Below are 23246 nucleotides of genomic sequence, written 5' to 3'. Positions count from 1 at the left end.
ATTATATTCTATTTTTTGAAAATGTATTAGGTATGTAGTCAAATAAAAATACTTAGGATTAATATACCCTCCTAAAGCAATTCTTTGTCCTTATAATTCTCTTGGAGCATTAATCCTCACCTGGCCTCTTTATTACATAAAGTAAATCAGAAAGACTGTAAGGGAGGAAGTCTGTAAGAGCCGAGAGCTGCTTATTGTTGATTTAAATGGTCTTAGTTTTCTTGCCATTCCATTTAGTTCAATGTTGTGGGTTTATGAGAAAATATGGTATTTCATGTTTCCAAACTATAAGGTGCCCAGTGAAGTACAACTAAGAGGTAAAGAAATCTTATAAAAAATTTCAAGGCATTTTTTTAATAAAGAAAGTACATTAGGAACTGGCACAGCAATATGGGTTTTGTTTTGTTTTTCCTTTTCCTGTTTTATATATAAAATGTTCTCCTATTTTAAATTCCTTTTACTAACATTAATATACAAAAAAGTATGTTCATAGACTAGTAACATTTAGTAAATTCTGGAATATTATCTAATTCATTCAAAAAGGCAGTAAGATACACACAGTATCTTAACAACTTAAAACTCCAAAGTGGGAGTAAACACATCATACGCAAATCAAAAGTAGATTAGACAGACTGAACTTTACAAAAACTTCAAAGGAAGAAGATTTAATTCTTAACCAACTTACCCAATTTTTGTCTTCTCTTTTAACTTAGAACAAGTTTTTGTTTTTTTGCTCTCTTTGTCCTTTGGCTTAGATTTCATCCTTCTACCTTTCTTTTCCTCTTTTCCTTCAACTGAAGCACTAGGAAAGTTTTCAGGGCTCATTACTCGTGGAATATTGCGTTCCCCACGCTCCTTTGCTTTTGCTATGGCCTCTGATATTATACGATTAGCCTTTTCTTGCTTGCTTTCTGATTCCACCTTTTTTCTCTGCTTCTTCTCAGACATGATCCTCACCTGGGTATTCTGCAACTTAGTATATGTCCCAGGACCATCACTCTTCTTGGAAGATGGAGGCTAGAGAAATCAAAATAATTTTTATACAACATACCAAAGTACATTTAAACAATTAACATAAATAACCAAAAATTTAGAATTAAACTTTAAGAAGTAAAATACATAAGCAAATATGAGTGCTACAAACAAATTTAAAATTAAAACATTTTGCTGATCTAGAAATTAGTGTAGGTATAAAATAAAAAGTTCAACTACTGCTTTTAAAAGTGAAAGTTAAAGGAGGATAATATAGATTCATTGATATTTTCATAGCATTCTTGATTAGTTGATTCAAATTTTGTCCTATAAATATAGCTAATTCAAATTTAGTCATGTAAATATTCTGGGCATTTGGAATAAGTCTCTTCTTTCCTCTTCATTCCGGAACTCTGAAAATTATTAATAAATTTTAAATAGCAATTTTAATTTAGAATGACTACTCCCCATAGTTTATTATGATTTTTAGAAAAACAAAGCCTCTCTGCTTTATAAGAAAGTGGAATGAGAACCTGAATTCATTTAAATCATTTTAATGTGCAATCTATGCAGCAATGTAGCTAGTTAGTCAACAGACATTCCCATACTTAAAATTAGAGAAAGTTTTAGTTTTTCTGTGAAAGAGTTAAATGAGGATTTTTTTTCTCTTTCTATATCATAATATTTTGCTCAAGCAATTCTGGAAAAAAACAAGTTCTAGTTTTACGTTAAAATTATTAATATTTTAGCAATATCACAGGAAGCAGATCAACAGCATTTTAAAAAGAATATTCTCTTTAAACACGCATTCATCCCATATTCTTAGATCACAGTTTTGTTACGTTCTTACCCGTAAACATGCCTCTGACTACAGCAAGGGAAAAAACCACCAGGAATTTCCAAACACATTTTCATGCTGGTTCCAGTGTGCTTCACTGGATATCTTTTCTATACCTGCCTCATCAAAGGTTTCGTAGCAGTGCTACAGCACTGGGAAAGGAGGGAGGGCTTAGAATCACTTACTAAAATGCCACCTTAAGGCCTACAGGCTATAACAAATAACCAAGACGCGAGAAAACAGCAACAAGCTCAAGATGGCGATGCAGTACGACTCCGCAGCAGCAGCCAGTAATAAGGAAGGTTATTCAATCCCATTAGCCTTTTAGCCCAAAGAACCCCTCCTCCTCCCACTCATTCAGGCTTTCACTTACCCTTCCTCTTGGCCTCTTCACTGAAGACATTTTTGGCGTCAGACAAAGGCTTGCCCTCTGCTTTTTCACCACCCCAGGCAGTGCTCAAGAAAAAAGCATTGAAAGAAGATTCCTAAATGGCCTATTTAGCAAGCTGCAACCAAGAGATGCACAACCCTCCACAAATACACATTGTGATGTATCAACACATTTCTGCCTTGGCAAGTTTATATCCACTGTTCATTCTATTTAGATATGAAAAAGACTGTAAACCCGTCCTAAAAAGCTGAGTTTCCTCAATAGCGGTAAGCAGATAGCCAGATTCCAACAAAGCACAGAAAGAAATGAATGCACAAAGCATCAAAATGCATCAGCATGAATATTAGAGATGTCGTTAAAAATACTGACTCCTTCTGAGGAAGTAGGCCAGCAGATGGTGCTACCAGTTATTATTCCATTAGACTCTGCAATTTAACCCCCAATGGACTGTTCTTCCCTCCATGTAACACATTAACTCTCACTCTACCATTTCCTGTAGTAAAGTTTTAAAAAATATACGTAAAAACCTGATTTAAAAAAATCATCTGAAAATGAAAACTGTAGTTAAACGGCTTTATGTAGCTATCAATATTAAAAAACAAAGTCCAATGCAATTTCTACCAGAGAAAAATACTTTTCTCCGTGATACTCTAAAATATTTAAAACATAAACACATCTGAAGACGAGCAAAGGGTTAAAGAGGAGGTCATGCAAATGAACCCATAACAAGTGACTTCTCTTTAAGAAATTAGATAAGGTCTCTTATTATTCTTCTAACAAAAAGCTAACAATGTCATTTTTAAAATTGAGAAATGAAGCTATTTTCATTTAAATTCCAAAAAGCTTAAGATTTTGAAATGAACACAAAAGAGCTGTCTATAAAAAAATAACTAGCCGTAGTTAAATAATTGCCTTACTTAAACCTGAATAAATACATTAATTTATTTTCCTAACATAAAAAAACTCCTAAACATTCCTGACCTTTACTCCTCACATTCTATTTCAACTCAATTGTTGTTTTTAAGATAAAATTTTAGTTTTAGTCCCTTGCTAAAAATAACTAAGTAGCAAGTCCTCCTGAATTTGATCATTATATACCTATACTTTTCATCTATAAAATATTGAGACTATTTTAGTAAGCAACGACCTTAAGTACCTAAAACAAAATTTTCACTGCCTCAAAATTCACGTTTACCTCTTTCATTAATACCATTTTTAAAAAATTGGTCTTGGCAAGTCATCTGATATCTGTATTAAAGAACCTGTTTTTAGTTTTTTCCTTTCAGGCATCAAAGGTCTCAAAATGGAGCAACATTATATAAACAGTGTCCTAGAAAGACCAATCTAAAGAACAGGAGAGGAAATTAAAGGCATAGGACCACTAATGCAAGAAAAGGATCTTACTGACCTGGAGGTCATCTATATAAAAATCATAATAACCAATAATAAGGGCTAACACTTACCAAGTGCTTATTAGGTGACAGGCACTATTCTAAGCATTTTACATGTAATAATTAATTTAATCCTGAATAATAGGGTAATAGTGATAATGGAGAGGAGTAACAAATGGGAGAGATATTCTTACAGCAGAACTGCAAAACGATAGAACAGACCTAAGCACGTAAGTTTTTAAAATCATAATATAATAATAATAGCTAACACTTATTCCCTACTATGTTCTAGGCACTATTCCTATTATGACACATACATGAACAACATGGACTGTGTGGGTCTACTTACATGCAGATTTCTTTCAATAATAAATATTACAGTGCTACATAATTCACAGTTGGTTTCATCCAAGGATGTGGAACCACAGATATGGAGGAATCAAGAACTACAAATATGGAAGAATCACATATATGGAAAACTGACTATAAATTATACTTGGATCTTTCAAGTAATCTCTAATCCGGCATTGTTCAAGGGTCAACTGTATATTAACTCAATTAATCTTAAAAACAACCCTGTGAGATATGTACTACTGTTACCCTCATTTTATAGCTAAGGATACTAAGGTATAGAGAAATAACTTGCCCAAGATCACATGGCTACTGAAAGATGGGGTAGGGATTAAGAGGCAGAGAGCCTCATAATGGAAACCGTGCTCTTAACCACTGTATTATACCATATTTGTTTCAAATATCATAACTTACAGAGATTAATTTGAACACAAAAGAAATTAAATGACTTTCTCAAAATCTCAGAGATACTAGTAAGGAAGCAAGAACAAAATTTAGTTTTTTTCAGTGCCCTTTCCAAGAGGTAGAAATCAACTAGATATGGGTGGGTTTGGACTGAAGAGCAGGAAGAGTCAATACTTGCTTTCTAGACCAAGTACTGGTACAGGAGGAGATAAAAGAAATGTTGAGAAAGGGTATGTATGTGTGCATAAGTTTAATTCTTTCCACACTGAGTTTGAAATGAAAAGTTTTGAGTAACTGGAAATTTTGGACTCGATCCTTGGAGAGGTCAGGGCTGGAATATAAGATGTGGATTCTCTTGCTGTTTTCTTTGAATACCCTTAACTCACTGATACTATCCACAGAAACTAGGATGATTTCCAAAATATCTCACTTCTCCTTAAAGCTTTTCAATAGATTCTATTACTTGATTCAAAAATCCCAATTATTTAACAATAAATCTTAACATTAGACAACCAAATATTTGTGATCAAACATTTCTGTGATCAAATATTTCTTCTACTCTTAGGATGTAGTATTTTAACTCTATATTCCCACAAAACATCAACACTGAGGTGTTAACTAACTAATCATTTTTAATGTAGGTGATTTCCCAATTTACACAGACACAAACATACAAAAAGGTAGTTAAAAGTAACTTTTCTCAATGTTACAATTTTTCTCTTTTTCACCTACATAAGCAGTCAACAAATTCTGTCCAATCTACTTGTGTTTTATTTTGTTTTCTTCCTCTCAGTCGCAACAGCTCCTGCTGTATTAATTTCCCACTTGTTATGGTTACATTACAGTGATGTAGGAAAATATCCTTATCTGTAGGAAATATATCAAGTCATTTGGGGTGATGGAACATCCGGTTTGCAATCTGCTCTCCAATTTTTTACAAAGTAAAAGAATTTCTTTGTATTTCATTTGTGATTTCTCTGTAGGGTTTGTCAAAATTTCAAAACTCAATTTTTAAAATAAAGGCAGGGACTTCCCAGGCAGCCCAGCGGTTAAGACTCCCCCTTTCAATGCAGGGGGTGCAGGTTCAATCCCTGGTCGAGGAGCTAAGATCCCACATGCCTCATGGCCAAAAAACCAAAACAAAACAGAAGCAATGTTGTAACAAATTCAATAAAGACTTTAAAAATGGTCCACATCAAAAAAACCTTTAAACAAATAAATACATAAAGGCAAAGGCCTTGCGCCCCAAGGACCTGTATGCTAAATGAGAAAAAAAAAGTGAAAGAAAAGAAGGCACATATATTAATAACATATCCAAATATTTACAAGAAAAACAAGTCACAGCAAAACATAAAGATGGTATCATATGTGATATATCAATTATTTTGATAGCAACTAGAAGAATATATGAAAGACCCTGGATGTCATATTTCAATACTAGGGAAACTCAAGGATTTATGGTATGCGTGTTTTTCAAACCAAAGGTCATGATCTAATAACAAGTCATGATATAAATTTAGTGGGTTCAGACCAGCACTAAAGAAATGAAATATAACAGAATGAAAAAGAGTGGTACCTAACCTGTATGAATGCTACCTCTTAAAAATTAGATAGTTTTAATACCATGGTTACTACTCCTCTTTTCCTTCATGAGAGAAAGAAGCAGAGATTTGAGTAAGAAATTAGAGGTGTTAAAACAGGAGTGGGGACTCAGTTCTTCCTCCTCTTGGTGGAATAATTTTCCCACATACCTACCCACTCACACTGGGGAATTCATCCATTTCAAATATTTTAGTTGCATACAAATAATTAAAAAATTTGAATCACCAGTGTGTAGACCTGAGTGGAAATCATAAATTTTCAAAAAGAAGGAGAGAATGATCTCATGGCTACCATACATCTACTATAGAGCACAGGTTCTACTATTAGGGAAAATTATAAAAAATTTAAAGTTCTACTTCACACATTTTAAAAACAATATGAAGGAATAAAAAGTCTCAAATAATAAAACAGATATAATTCCTTAGTAATAATAAAACACAGAACAAAGAATTTTCAACAACATATATAAAACTGTATTATAGCTAAAAAAAATCTTCCAACTTTTCTCAGGAGAGATGACTCTCAGGCTTCAGACCTGGGGGACTAGGTGAATGGAACTTGCAATGGAAGAGAATACAACACAGAATAGAGATAGCAAGCCTTGATCAAGAATGAGTTTTACTGCCTAGAGAGACAATGCTGAATAAGAGAAGAGAACCATTAGCGAAAACCCAAAACACCAAGTTCTAAAGAGCTAGTAGATGAAGAGGAATTAAAGAAGGAAAACAAAAAGAAACTACAAAAATGGTAAGATGAGCATCAGGAAAGAGTGGTGTCATGGAAGCCAAGTGGAAAGAATAAAAAGATCTGCCATCAAAAGGAAAGTAAATATCTGAGAGTAATTTGATATTATAAAGCTAACTTAGAAAGCATTTTAGTTCTGTTGAATTGTTTATAGTAAGCCAGTATGTTAGTTTTTAACATTTTTATTTTAGGAAGAATCATATAATTATGTACTTAAATATTCAAATTAGATTGCTAGTGGGAAGCAGCCACATAGCACAGGGAGATCAGCTCAGTGCTTTGTGACCACCTAGAAGGGTGGGATAGGGAGGGTGGGAGGGAGAGGCAAGAGGGAGGAGATATGGGGATATATGTGTATGTATAGCTGATTCACTTTGTTATACAGCAGAAACTAACACACCATTGTAAAGCAATTATACTCCAATAATGATATTTTTTAAATATTCAAATTAAACCAACCTCTAAAAACAAATTTGTAGTTAATTTTAGTAATACGTGTCAAACATTAGTGGTAACTTCTTTTGCATTTATTGTATACAACATTTTTTTCCACAAGGTACCAATAAAGACTTGCTTTTAAAGAGAAGAAAAGGAGGAAAAACTGATACAAATTATTACCTGTCAAATCCTCTGAGTTTTACCCTTAGATTTGTTTTCAGAGTTTTTGATGTATCTGAAGCAATTATTTTATTTCACTTTCTTCACATTTGTGAACTCACATGTTCACAAATTAAAAGGCTTATTTTCATTTTGTGACTTGTACTACTATCCAGGTTTCCACTTTTAGCTAATGATGACATTCCTTCTTTTTTCTAAATCTTGAATTTTACACTGATACGGTAATACTATTAAAAGTATTCCCTCTATTTTAATCGTCCACATAGCAGTTCAGGCAAATAGTAGATATTCATAAAAGTTGTTTTTTTAAAAAATAAACATTTATTATGTGACTTACAGGAAATACAGAGAGAGAAGAATATGCTAGAGGATACCATGGGAATGTAATCAGCAAAATCCAGAATGTGGGAAATTCTAAAGAAAAATGACTGTTTCTTCAGCAAAGAAACAATAAGAAACAAAACAAAGAAGGGTAATCATAGATCAAAAGAGGTTTAAGACTAAATGTAATGCCAAAAAAAAAAAAAAAAAAAAAACAGAAAAAAGAAAGGACACACACTTAAAATTCGTATCAAATGAATGCAATACATGGCCCTTGTTTTGACATAGACCTGAAAAGTCTGTAAGACTACATTTATTAATACTAGGGAACTTTAACTTTGATTGGGTATTTGATTATGAAGGAATTACAGTTATTTTTTTAAGTGTGAAACTAATTTTGCAATTGTGTCTTAAAGCTAAAACCTTTGTCTTTTAGATACACAAATTGAAATATTTACAGATAAAGTGATATCTGAAATATTTACAGATAAAGTGATATGATTAAGGTGTGTTTCAAAATAGTCCCTGAAGGGACTAATAGTCTCTGTATGATAGTCAGAGGGTCGTATAGATGAAAAACAATTGCCTATAAACTGATGGCTGTCGTAGCTGGGTGATGTCTACTCTACTTCTGTGTACACTTGAAATATTATATAATAAAGAAATTCAAACCGTTATATTCTGGGTATAACAGGTAATTTGGCATGACAAGAAAACTGGATTCATGTGGAAGAATGATAAGCAATAAAGACAGAAAGGTAATGGGTCAGATTATCAAGTGTTATAAGTTATGCTAAAATATCTGGACTTTATGCTAAAGTGAATTGGGGAATCAATAAGTGATTACATACAGAGAGGTAACAGGATCAGATTTTTAGATTTAGGGCTGCTAACTGGTTTCAATAAAAATACCCAAATACTTCATGGAAACTTTTGTATTTACAAAAAGGCCATATATGATATAAAAACAAGTAATATTTAACCTTCTATTTTATATTAGTTTGTGTTGCTTTCTCAATGCTGTATTTTCAAAACTTCATCTTTTGTTTCCAAACAAATCAAAAGTGTATTTTAAAAACATTAAACCACAAAATCTCACGAAGTTCCTTACTTACTGACAACATTAAATATACTGAATTCATCAGTCCATAAATTACTAATGATACTAAAAGCTGTTCTCAGCATAATGTTGTGATTAAAGGAAAGGGCTTTGGACTCAGCCAGCCCTGGGTTTCATCATCTGTAAAATGGAGATAAGAATAGTGTCTACCTTCTAGGGCTGTTGTGAGACCTAACAGATAAAGCTTGTAAAGTGCTTAGTACGGTGTCTGGCATACAAATACTCAGAAGTGCTAGGTACTATTGTTATTGCTGTAATGTGATATTGTGCCCACCTCTATGCATCATCATATCAGGGGATACAATGATGTCAGTATGTCTTATAACTGGTACTGTTATCTTGAAAAAAATTTATTTTATTTTTGGCTGTGTTGGGTCTTCGTTGCTGTGCACGGACTTTCTCTAGTTGCATCGAGCGGGGGTTGCTCTTTGTTCTCGTGTGCAGGCTTCTCACTGAGGTGGCTTCTCTTGTTGCAGAGCACCGACTCTAGGCCCGCAGACTTCAGTAGTTGTGGCTCGCGGGCTCTAGAGCGCAGGCTCAGTAGTTGTGGCGCACGGGCTTAGTTGCTCCGTGGCATGTGGGATCTTCCCGGACCAGGGCTCAAACCCGTGTCCCCTGCATTTGAACGTGGATTCCTAACCACTGTGCCACCAGGGAAGCTGGGTACTGTTATCTTTGATCCTTTGGTTAGAGTAATGTCTGCCATTACTCTCTGCTATAAATTTCTCCTTTTATAATTAACAAGTATCTTATTAGACTATGCAAATATCTTGTTCTCATATATATTTGCCTAGTAATTTTAGCATGCATTGATGGTTCCTGCCTATAACAATTATTATTTGGTTATTCACCTAATGGAAATTTTTTATTTCCATCATTCCTTCCACATTTTCTACTGGAATTCTACTATAAACAAAAGTTGCCTATTCTCCTTATTTATTTATTCATTCAGTCATTCATTTATTCATTCAATTACTGATACTGGTATAGAGTCACAGATATTTATTTTATTCTATGGGTTATAATCTGATACTATGATTATGTGTTATTCAAATTGTCCCAGCTTTCACCATACAGAGCTCCTTCAAGTTGGTTCCTGAACCTTGTTTACCACCATCATATTTTGAACACTTCCTTACTTTCTGGCACTGTAAGATATTCCAGGTTCATGGTAAGAATAGTTTAACGGAGTGGTTGAGGCGGAAGCCATATTATAGTAGATTAAGAAGTAAATTGGAAGAAAGGAAGTAGATACAGTGTTAAACATTTTTCCTAAATAAATGAAGGGAAAATGGCAGGCTACCGTGGAATTAGAAACTTGAGTATGTTTATTGGCTATAGAAAAGAAGTCAGTAGACTGCTTGAACATATGAGAGAGAAAGAAAAGCTAGAGAGTGAGTTTTATCACAAGTAGAAAATTTAAAGCATCTTCCATATAACAATTCAAAATTATCACACCACCAATAAAAAAATTAAAATATTATATATAAATATCACCTTGGTAAATAATATGAACTTCCCATAGCACCTTTTCTAAAATGCTTCTTAGGGGAAAAAAATTTTTTTAAAGACTTCTTGAATATGTTAATTCAAAAACCATTTTCCTTCACAAAAGTTTTCACAATTTCTGGTGTATTTTTAAATTTGACTTCACAATATTCCTATTAATCAAATTATTAAAATTAATCAAATATTAATTATTCCTAACTGCAGATGAAAGAGTTGCTATTATCCATTTTCTCCAGATTAAGAGAGAGACTGGAGTGTGGCAGTGACAGTGTGACAAAACCAATAGGTGAAATACACTCTTAAAGTCTTGAGAAGACCTGATAGAGTAGAAGGGCAACAGTGTAAGCAAATTAACCAAACAGTTGCATAATTCGGTGGACAACGCTAACCATCATATTCTAAATTCTTTTCGCAATGTTTCCGAACATATTAATAAAACAAATACAAAGGAAAAAACCTCTTTCAAGTCTTTTAAAGGGGAGATTGAGAGTTGGTTCTGTTGAAAGACACTGTTTTTTGGTATACAATGCATTACGAAAAATCAATTTTAATTTTCAGAATTCTGAGATTATATATAAAAAACTATTTGAACACTCAAGTAATTACTAACATAAATAAAAATGATGTTAAGGGAAGGCTAACATAAATACATTTGCAATAAGGAAAAAATTTAAAATAAGGTATTTGAACTTGATTTACAGTTTTAGGCAAAAGAAAATCAAATGCTGAAAAGTATCTATATATAAAAAGTCAAAAGCGTTTTAGAAATCACAAAATATACTTAATTTCATCATATTAAAATTTCATCTTGGGGCTTCCCTGGTGGCGCAGTGGTTGTCAATCTGCCTGCTAATGCAGGGGACACGGGTTCGAGCCCTGGTCTGGGAGGATCCCATGTGCCGCGGAGCGACTAGGCCCGTGAGCCACAACTACTGAGCCTGCGCGTCTGGAGCCTGTGCTCCGCAATAAGAGAGGCCGCAATGGTGAGAGGCCCGCGCACCACAATGAAGAGTGGCCCCCGCTTGCCACAACTAGAGAAAGCCCTCGCACAGAAACAAAGACGCAACACAGCAAAAATTAATTAATTAATAAACTCCTACCCCCAACATCTACAAAAAAAAAAAAAAATTGGTTGAAAAAATAAATGCTTAAAAAAAAAATTTCATCTTGCAGAATGCAAAGGAAGTAATGAGAGTCACTGCATCTCTGGATGTAACTCTGACCATAAGAAAAAAAGTTATTTGTGGAAGTAGAAATGATGGGAATTACATGAAAAAACGAAACATGACCTTTTGGTGTCCATGACAGGTCTAGGCATAGTAGCTGTGTGTCAATAAATGTACGCCTTTTGAAGTTAAAGAAAAAAAAGTATCATCATATGGCCTGAAACTTACAAAAGCATAGACAGATCAATAAACTCAGGAAATATAGTTCAACAAGTCAGGACTCAAAAATAAAATTCCAACAATTCAATAAGAAATGATTCTAACAACAAATGTAGTGTATCTAAAAATACTGGGTGCAGCCTTACAGATTTCAAAAAGTAGAATACAAAAGACAGATTTAAGAAGAATATGAGAGGGGCACTGACCTGTAACAATAGTGCTGGGAAGTCCACAATGAGTTAAGGAGGGTGTAACTCCAATGGTGGGTATGCACCTGGGGGAAGTCATGCTACATTTTTTTTAAGAATAGGAAGAGGCAAACCTACGCATGTCAACTGAGCTCTTCCAAAATTTGTACAACAGAATCTACTTCCTCAGCTTGTGCTAAACTGCTCCAAATGAATATTTTCAGTTTAAATTTGTGAACTGGTGCCATCTGGTCAATCTTCTGGGTTCCTACTAGCCTTTCACTTGAGCTTAAAATCTCTTCAGCAACCCTACCATTAGTTCTTAATTAGCATCCCTCTTAGATCATACACAAAAATGCTGTTTAAAAAAAAAATCTTATGAGGCTGAATCTATAAATGGGTATTCTTGTGTGCAGGCGTGGACACACACACACACACACTCCTACCTACTTAAAAAAAAAAAAAGAACATGCCTTAACAGCAGCTCATGTGAAAAATACCAGGGGATTTTAGCTCACTGTAAACTAAATGAGTGTATGGTGTAATGAGCTTGCCAAAAAACAAATGCAATCTTACATTGCACAAACAGAAATGTGGTCATAAGGAACAAGGGAGGTGATAATTACAGTATACTCTAGTCTCACCAAAAGAAATGTATTCTGTTTTGGGTTTAAGAGGAATACAAACTAGATCACTCATTCAAGACTTATTATTTGAGTACATACTACCTGCCAGACAGATTGTTATAAGTACTGGGAATAAAACAGTAAACAAGACAAAGTCCCTGCTTTAATGGAGCTAACATTTTAGAGAAGGAGATAAACAAGAAGGAAAAAAACAACAAACCCATCAGGTAAGGGTAATGGCTATGCAGAGAATGAAAATAGGATGACGTGATTAAAAGTGATAGGGTGACTATTTTAAAATGGACTCAATGAAAGTCTAACTGAGGAGGCCACTTACACTGAAATCTGCATGAAAAGAAAGAACTAGCAATGTAAAGATGTGATGAAAGATGAATCAAATTATTCTCAGCAGCCTAGAGAGATAAGCAAAAAAGCACAAAGACCAACATACTGGGTTTTATATCTTAATAAGAAGTTTCCCTACTGGATAACATTTGCACCAACTACGCTATACATCTGGAGACTACTCCATGGAAGTGCACCTCAATTCCTCTTCAGATCTTATCTGTTCAGGTCCTATAGTTTTTAAGCTGGTTCCTTCTAGTAATGAGCCATCACTATTCTCGATGGTCTGATTTTCTAGGTCAGTGTTTTTTAACTATGAACTAAAATCTCACTACAAGCCATCAATTCAGTGGATAGCCATTAACATTCTTTATAAATGAAGTAGACTAGTGTTTTGAGAAGCACTGGTTACATCTTAATACATAATGCCCCTACATTCATACATTCATAAACATTTAAAAACACGTCTATGCTGGGTCCCAGATAAAAACTTTGAAAAACACTGTTCTAAGAGGTTAATGAATACTTCCATGTCATTTCATAGGAGAGTTCAATCCAGACTCTTATTTAGGGTTGGAGGGCTTTGAGTCACCTGGTATTAGTCAACCTGGAGGATGGGATCAACCACATTGGGCAATCAATTAATCAATCAGTTACATCTATTTAATGGAGCACCAATAAAAACTCTGACACTGAAGCTCAAGTGACATCCCTGATTAACAATACCCCATGCATACTGTCATGCATCAATGCTGGGACCTGATTCCAAGGAGAGAGCTTTGTGTTGAAACCCTCTGAGACTGCCCTATGCATCCCTTCTTTGGCTAATTTTAACCTGTAACCTCCTCTGTAATAATCTGTAACCACAAGTATAATAGTTTTCAGTGAGTTCTGCTAGCCTATTATTGAAACTAAGGGTGGTTCTGGGAACCTCCAGAATTTGTAGTTGGTGTCAGAAGTGAGGAGAGTCTTAGGACTGTGTTAGCTTTGCAGTTTGGCTATCTCTTGAGTAATACTCTCCAATGAAAACAAAAAGTTTAATGAGAAAATGAGAGATCTTGATCTGATAACTATCTTCAAATGTTAGCCAACTGCTAAGATTTTCAAGTTTTTGTAAGATGAATAAAACTAAGACTGCAATGATTCCATTCTACTGAAGGCCTATCTATAGGAAATCTGGACTGAGAAAACTGCTTCCTTAAATATTCCTATGCAAAATCTTAAAAAAAAAAATCTGTATACGGGAAAATATCCATATAACAAGAAACTGGGTAAAGCATACACTAGACCTAGCTGTACTATTTTTTACAATTGCATACAAATCTGCAATTATCTCAAAATAAAAAGGTTTAATTTTTTAAAAAAAGAAGAAAGCTTAGGCCTTTCCTGAGCTCAGAGACAGTCTCCTTCTGGCCTTGAAGAAACGAGCTCCTATGAGTTCTACAGCTACAAGGAAATGAATTCTGCTGACGATCCCATTAGCCTAGATGAGGGCTGTGAGTCTCTGATGAGGTCACAGCCCCACTGGACTTGCTGGATGCAGTCTTGTGAGACCCCAAGCAGAGAATACAGCTAAGCTGTGCCTAGACCCTTGACCCAAGGAAACTATGAGATAATAAATGGATACTGTTTTAAGCTACTAAATATATGGTTAATTTGGCACTACATTCACATACCCTACAATTGAACAATTTCACTCCTGGGTACATACTCAACATAAATACATATAAAGTTCAATAACAGGTAAAACTAATCTATGAGGGTAGAAGTCAAAATGGTGATTACCCTTAGGGTGAGAGCAAGCAGGGACTAGTAGGAGGCCCAAGGAGATTTCTAGGATTGTGATACTGTTCTATTTCTTGATCTGGATTGGTGAAACAGATGATGTTTACTCTGTGAAAATTTATCAAACTACTTATAATTTGTGTACTTTTCTGTATGTATGTTATACATCAACAAAACTTACATTAACAGAAGTTACATTACATAACCCTCAAACTGAAGACTTTTATTTAACTGTATTATCATTAATCTAAGTAAACAATTCATTACAACCAGATTTTAAGGAAAAAACCATCTGTTCTAATGCAATGATGTCTTGACACTAAAATTATTTTTCTTTATTGTGTTAGCATGATATTTCATGCTTTTCATCCAGAAAAATAATTTAAAAAAGGGAAATATGATATTATATGTTCCCTCAATAAGAAGAGAAATCTACAAAATGCTGAAAGACAACTGAGAGCTAATTCAACCAATATTATTAGGGGAAGGTAGGAGCTAGAGGAAAAGGAAGTTTTTTAAAACCCACAATCAAAATGTGAAGATTTTAAACAGAAATAGAATGTTTAAGTCTATACTCATTTTAGGTTGTTACGCTTCTGAATAACATGATCATCTTCTCTCTTTCCAGTTATACCTCCAATTTTTTGTTTTACTTTATATTCTAGCAACACTGAAACAATTTGTTTTTTTTAAAAAAACAAGTTATAATAACTTTGAATTTACTGTTCTAGTTGTCTAGAGTGTCCTTTCTCTAAAAGGTAGCCTAGCAAATGTCTATTCAAAACTAGGGACTTCCCTGGTGGCACACTGGTTAAGAATTCGCCTGCCAATGCAGGGGACACGGGTTCAATCCCTGGTCCAAGAAGATCCCACATGGTGTGGAGCAACTAAGCCCGTGTGCTACAACTACTGAGCCTGTGCTCTAGAGCCCGTGGGCTGCAACTACTGCAGCCCGCGTGCCGAGAACCCATGCTCCGCAACAAGAGAAGCCACTGCAATGAGAAGCCCACGTACCACAAAGAAGAGTAGCCCCAGCTCGCCACAACCACAGAAAGCCTGCGCGCAGCAACGAAGACCCAATGTAGCCAAAAATAAAAATAAATAAATAATTAATAAAAAAACAAACTCAGTGTAGATATCACTTCCTTTTTACAATATGTAATTTTACTGCTATATTTGCCATAGCATATTTTAGTTATTTATAAGTCAAGGTCATATTTGATTTGTACCTCTAAAATCTATCCAGTGTTTGGTACAGTTGCATCATCTATGCAACAAGGATAATCATAGTATCTAAAGGTTCTTAGAACAGTATCTGACACATAATAAGCACTCAATAAATATTAGTATTAATTATTATGATAAAGATTAATGTTCCTTATATAAAGAAGTCTCAGAACTCCATAATATGAAAACAACTATTCCAATTTTAAAAATGGGCAAAATTTTTGGCAGACACTGCCGAAGATGATAAATGCATGGCAAATAAACACAAGAAAAGATGCTCACATTATTACACATAAGGGAAATGCAAATTCAAACCACGAGATACCACTACACATCTATTTGAATGGTTAAAAAAAAAAACATGAACAATACTAAGTAGGAAGAGGAAGAGAGGATATTGAGAAACAAACTCCTACACTGCTGATGGAAATGCAAAATGATACTGCCATTTTGGAAAACAGGTGGTAGTTTTTTACAAAGTTAAACATACATTTAATATATGACCCCTGGCAATCCCACTCTGATACCTTTACCCAAGAGAAATGAAAACATATGGTAACATAAACACCAGTACACAAATGTTTAAAAAGGCTTTTATTCATAAATGCCAAAACCCGGAAACAATCCAAATGTCCTTTATCTGATAAATACATATACAATCTTTGGTTCATTCATATGATGGACTACTACTCAGTACCATGAAGGAACACACTACTGATACATGCAACAAAAAATACATTATGCTAAGTGGAAGAAGTCAGACTAATAAGGCAACAAGATATATGATTCCATTTATACAACATTCTCAAAAATGCAAAACTATAAGGAAAGAAAATTAATCACTGTTTACCAGGATCTGGGGTTGAGGGAAAGGCTGAGTACAAAGAAGCACCAGAGGATGTTTTGGGGTGATGGCAAAATTCTTTATCTTGATTGCGGTGTGTTTATACAATGTACATGTTTGTCAAAACTCACAGAAATGTACACTAAAAAAGGTGAATTTTACTAGATATAAGTTATATCTCAATAAACCTGAATTTAAAAAACGATTAATGTTCTTTAGGTCTCAATTCCCATATTAAGAAGTTAATACCACTAGATTCTAAATCTAGGTTAATGTCTTGATATCCCTTTTCCTTAATCCCAGCAGCTGTCCCTGAAGCCTTATGCTATGATAATTATCTAAATCTCTAGACATTGCCTATTCCTAGATTTCTAGATGCTGTTTTCTCACTTATCTGCTTTGAGGAGTCTGTGTTATATGTGGCTAGACCTCCTTAATCCCACAAAATTGCCTAGTTAGACTTCTTTCTATAAATGACCGGGTCTTACAACACAAACACACATGCGCACATGCACGCACGCACGCACGCACGCACACACACACACACACCTCTTTACCAGGTCTTAGCAACATTAGAGAAATTGATCTCTTCCATGTCTGGCTGTGCAAAAGACTTCAACAGACTCTTCACAGAAGAAGATATGCATTTTTGGACAATAAGTCCATGAAAAGATGCACAGTATCATTATCCATTAGGAAAATACAAATTAAAACTATAATGAGATATAGTATACAGCCAATCAAGTGGCTAAAATTAAAAAGACTAACACCACTAAAGACTGGAGAAGAGGGAGCACCTGGAACTCTCATACACTGCTGGTGGGAGTGTAAAATGGTGCAACCCCACTTTTGAAAACAGTTTGGCAGTTTTTTATTAAGTTAAACATACATTCAACATATGACCCAGCAACCTCATTACCTTTGTATGTATCCAAAGAAATGAAAACATATGTACACAAAAAGACTGAACTTAAATGTTCACTGAAGCATTATTAAAAATAGCCAAGGTCTTCCCTGGTGGCGCAGTGGTTGAGAGTCCACCTGCCGATGCAGGGGACATGGATTCGTGCCCCGGTCCGGGAGGATCCCACATGCCGCGGAACAGCTGGGCCCATGAGCCATGGCCGCTGAGCCTGCGCATCCGGAGCTTGTGCTCCGCAACGGGAGAGGCCACAACAGTGAGAGGCCCACGTACCACAAAAAAAAAAAAAAAAAAAAAAAAAAGCCCAAAACAAGAAACAACCCAAATGTCTTATCAATAGGTAAAATGGACAATTGTGGTGTACTCATAAAGTAGAATGCTAGTCAGCCATAAAAAGGAGCAAACTACTGACTCACCCAACAACATAAATGAATCACATACGCATTGTGCTGAGTAAATAAAGCCAGACTCAAAAGGCTACCTACTGTATGATTTCATTTATATCACATTCTCAAAAAACACAACAAAAATATAAGGGCAAAAATCAGTGGTTGCCAGCAGCTGGTGGGTGGGGGAGGGACTGCTACAAAAGAATATGAGGGAATTTTGAAGGGATAGGGAATCATTCTGTATCTTGATTAGTGGTGGTACTTACATATACTTGTCAGAACTGTGCACTAAAAAGAGTAACTTTTTACTGTACTTAAATTATATCTAAAAAACAAAACTACTGATACATGATATAACATGGATAAATCCCAAAAATATCATGTAGAATGAAAAAAGCCTGACACAAAAGAGTACATAACATATGATTCCATTTATAGGTAATCTGAAACAAGCAAAACTAATCTATAGTGACAGAAAGTAGATCACCGATTGCCTGGGGACCAGGGATGAGAGGATAACTGCCTACACAGGAAAAAAGGAAAATTTGGGGGCTTATGGAAATGTTCTATACTTTGATTGTGATAATGATTATATAGGGTATACATTGTCAAAAATCATCAAATTACACTCAAAATGGGTATATTTTATCGTATGAAATTATGCCTGAATAAAATCAATTTTATAATGTACTTACCCAGTGAACATAAACGTTAACAGGATAAATTTTACCCTGACTTATCTATTTAACAATTCCTCTTCTTTTATTAGTTTTAATTATGTCACTATAAACTAAAGTTAGATTATATTATCTTAATTTCTATAATTTATGCTCGTCCATTGGCTGGTGATAACAAATTTAGAAATATTTGCTAAGAACATATTACATACAGGTAATATGTTCAACAACAGACTCCTTGGAGAACAAGTAAGAAATATGAGCGGGTGATGATGGTGGGATGAATTGGAAGACTGGGATTGATGTATGTATATACGCTAATATGTATAAAATAGATAACTAATAAGAACCTGCTGTATAAAAATATTAAAATTCAAAAAAAAAGAAAAAAGAAACGCTGTCTACAAAAAAAGTTAATATTTTTATTGCAGACATTTATCTCTGCTTTTACTGCAGAGATTACATAGCTATATCTATACCACATTTCATGTATGACAAAAGGAAGAAAACAGTAAATAATCAGTTTTTTGAGGGAACAGCTAAATCAATATGGATCACAGAGGAAAAAGAGACGTGATCTGTGTTGCCTAAGTTAATTTTTAAATGAAAAGATAATGAGAGGGCTGCCCTGGTGGCGCAGTGGTTGAGAGTCCGCCTGCTGATGCAGCGGACACGGGTTCGTGCCTCGGTCCGGGAGGATCCCACATACCGCGGAGCGGCTGGGCCCGTGAGCCATGGCTGCTGGGCCTGCGCGACCGGAGCCTGTGCTCCGCAAAGGGAGAGGCCACAACAGTGAGAGGCCCGCATACCGGAAAAAAAAAAAAAATGAGAAGATATTCAAGGGAGTGAGCTAAGCACGAGTAAAAGCATAACAACTGAAATAAAGATTTACAAAGACCAGCATTTCACAAGCTATATTCTAAGAAATTGTGGATATTAAACCATTCATATTCCTATAAAATTCTGAGAAGCTGCCTTGTATTTACCTTTCTTGGAGCATTACAATAAAGTGTAATTTATTAAAAGCTCACTCTGAGAAGTCCATAGAGAACTAGTAGTAAATGACCTTGCATAGAATTGATAGGGCAAAATTAAGAAATACCTTTGATTCTTAGTATAGATAACAACTCTTTTGTATCTTTTAAAGGCATCATTTTTAAAGTACAAAATGTTGGAGGGGGAAGGGTAAGCTGGGACGAAGTGAGAGAGTGACATGGACATATATACACTACCAAATGTAAAACAGATAGCTAGTGGGAAGCAGCTGCAAAGCACAGGGTGATCAGCTCAGTGCTTGTGACCACCTAGAGGGGTGGGATAGGGAGGGAGATGCAAGAGGGAAGAGATATAGGAACATATGTGTACGTATAACTGATTCACTTTGTTATAAAGCAGAAACTAACACACCATTGTAAAGCAATTATACTCCAATAAAGATGTTAAAAAAAAAGTACAAAATGTTTTTAAGAATTGAGAAATCAGGTTTGTCACCACCTATCTCCACCAGACCACACCCCTCCAGACAGAAAGCCATACTATAAACTGCTATAATTTTTGGCAGCAAGAGAGGGATTTAATCAGCAATTTATCTTTCCATATTGAAAGGAAGCCTTAAGAAAGAGTTTGGGGGGACTTCTCTGGTGGCGCAGTGGTTAAGAATCCACCTGCCAATGCAGGAGACACAGTTCTGTCCCTGGTCTGGGAAGATCTCATATGACGCAGAGCAACTAAGCCCGTGCGCCACAACTACTGAGCCTGCACTCTAGTGCCTGCGAGCCGCAACTACTGAGCCCACGTGCCACAACTACCGAAGCCCATGTACTTAGAGCCCGTGCTCCGCAACAAGAGAAACCACTGCAATGAAAAGCCCACACACCACAATGAAGAGTAGACCCTGCCTGCTGCAACTAGAGAAAGCACGAACACAGCAACAAAGACCCAACGCAGCCATAAATAAATAAATACATAATTTTTTTTTAAAACAGTTTGGGGATCAATGTGTACCAGAAGTTTGTTGGTTCTATTCTAATAGCATCTGTGTGTGTGTGTGTGTGTGTGTGTGTGTGTGTGCGCGTGAATGTGCATATGGGGATGAGGGAATATAAACCACAGTTCAATATGGCATTTTGAGAATAGGCAAGAGTATTTTAAATAAGAGGGTGAGAGAATAAAAAATTTAATGTTAAAGTATATCCCTGTAATACAAATACAAAAATAAAAGTACATAACTGAGTCTATACCACAACACAATATACCATCAACATTAATTTTTAATCTATTTTATTGATCCTAAGTGTTTAAAAGAAAAATTAATTTATCTTTACTTATACCTCTTCTATATGTCATCCTTTAAGACATGGAATAAACTGTAGTGACTACAAATGCACTATATTCTAACAAAAGCTGTAAAAATATTTTACTAATTGTTCAGTTTAATGCAATCATCCATGATGACCTATTAAAGCCAAAAAATAAACAAAAAAACAAACACTGGTATAAATAATGAATTAAACTACAGACCAATATCCTTATCAATATAGACACATATATCAACGAAATGATATACAAAAATATAAACATCATTTATATTATCAATGCAAGGTTATTTTAATATCTGAAAATCAATTAATGTAACAATATCAATAAGGAATTAAAACCACATGATCATATTAAGTGACACAGAAAAAGCATCTGACAAAGATGATCATCTCTTCATGATAAAAATCACTCAACAAACTGGGAATAGAAGGGAACCTGATAATGGGCATCTACAAAAAATCCACAGCCAACATCATACTTAATAGTAAAAGATGGAACGCTTTCCCTAAGATCAGCAACAAGAGAAGGATGTTTGCTCTTGCCATTTCTATTCAACATTATGCTAGAGAGCCTAACCAGGCAATTAGGAAAGAAAAAGATATAAAAAGCATATGGGCTTCCCTGGTGGCGCAGTGGTTGGGAGTCCTCCTGCCGATGTGGGGGACGCAGGTTCGTGCCCCGGTCTGGGAGGATCCCACATGCCGCAGAGCGGCTGGGCCTGTGGGCCATGGCCGCTGGGCCTGTGCATCCGGAGCCTGTGCTCCGCAGTGGGAGAGGCCACGGCAGTGGGGGGCCCACGTACCACAAAAAAAAAACAAAAAAAAGAAATAAAAAGCATAGATTGAAAAGCAAGAAACAAAACTATATTTATATGCAGAATACATATACATGACATGATTAATTTTTTAAAATCCTAAGAAAAGATTTGTAAGTGGTATCTATAAGGGATTTATAATAGATAAAGAATTCCTACAACTCAATAATAAAATGACTACATAATCCAATTTAGAGTCTTCCGTGGTGGCGCAGTGGTTAAGAATCCACCTGCCAATGCAGGCGACACGGGTTTGATCCCTAGTCTGGGAAGATCCCACATGCCACAGAGCAACTAAGCCCGTGCGCCACACCTACTGAGCCTGCACTCTACAGCCCACAAGCCGCAACTACTGAGCCCGTGTGCTGCAGCTACTGAAGCCCGCGTGCCTAAAGCCCATGCTCTGCAACAAGAGAAGCCACCACAGTGAGAAGCCCGTGCACTGCAATGAAGAGTAGCTCCCGCTTGCTGCAACTACAGAAAGCCCACGTGCAGCAATGAAAACCCAACACAGCCAAAAATAAATTTATTTAAAAAAATAATAATCCAATTTAAAAATTGGCAAAAGAACTGAATAAGCATTTCTCCATAAGAATGGCCAATAAGCCCATGAAAGATGTTCAGCATCTCTAGCCATTAGGGAAATGCAAATCACAACCACAATGAGGTACCACTACACATCCACAAGGATGACTATAATCAAAGACAGATAATAACAAGAATTGGCAAGTATAGAGAAATGTGAACTCTTGTAATAGTTCCACAGTTCTGTGAATTTACTAAAATTTATTGACTTGTATACTTTAAATGGGTGGACTGTACAAAATGTAATTACATCAACAGAGCTATTATTTTTTTAAAATAATGAACTCTATAGAAGTAAAATAACTTTATTCTCATTGCTTTCTTGCGGATTACAAAGTTTCACTGAATTTACATTGTGACTCTTGTAAAATATTGTTATGGTCATTTAAATAACCATTTTCTTTTTCCTAATACATTCTTTTACTTAGTTAATCACTTAAATGTCAAGCAATTTCCCTGTTAATTAAAAGAAACTGTTTCACCCACAGGGCCTTTCTACATAAACTTTATATCAAATTAAAAGTTGTAACTTACTCAAGCATATGGTAAAATTAGGCAGACTATACAAAACATGGAGATTAATTTCTTCTGTATAAATATTATCATTATATATTTTCTAAGTTTGCCAAAATAGTAATCAGAAGCTTACTGAAGCTTCAGATTCAGTAATCAGAAGCTCAGAATGTGATATATTTAGTAAACGATGTATCACATTCCTGAGTTGATTATATATTAACATTTAAAATACTCATTTCTATTTTTCTCATCTTTTCAACCTTCAGAAATACTTTTATTTTTCCTCTCATATCTAGACATCTCAAGATGAACATCATTGTGTATTTATGAATGATATGGTTATTGAAACATGGGTATCTGTA

At 35.1% G+C, this 23246-nt stretch overlaps 1 protein-coding gene across 12 annotated transcripts in view; it reads right to left on the bottom strand.

Moving 5' to 3' along the window:
- The window catches only part of CHD9 (chromodomain helicase DNA binding protein 9), a 244937-nt gene that overhangs the window by 115896 nt on the left and 105795 nt on the right, over nucleotides 1–23246 (bottom strand). For 11 of the 12 annotated variants that reach the window (XM_059999872.1, XM_059999876.1, XM_059999878.1 and 8 more), the window contains one exon: nucleotides 686–1017. In XM_059999872.1, the coding sequence (XP_059855855.1) occupies nucleotides 686–1017 (332 nt within the window). Of the gene's footprint in view, nucleotides 1–685; nucleotides 1018–1822; nucleotides 2230–23246 lie in introns of those variants that run through there. The other variant, XM_059999883.1, reaches the window with a different exon arrangement.

Source organism: Delphinus delphis, chromosome 20, assembly GCF_949987515.2.
Source record: "Delphinus delphis chromosome 20, mDelDel1.2, whole genome shotgun sequence".
NCBI classification, from domain to species: Eukaryota; Metazoa; Chordata; class Mammalia; order Artiodactyla; family Delphinidae; genus Delphinus; species Delphinus delphis.
The sequence above is the reverse complement of the archived record's forward strand: the minus strand, read 5'-3'. Positions and strand labels throughout refer to the sequence as shown.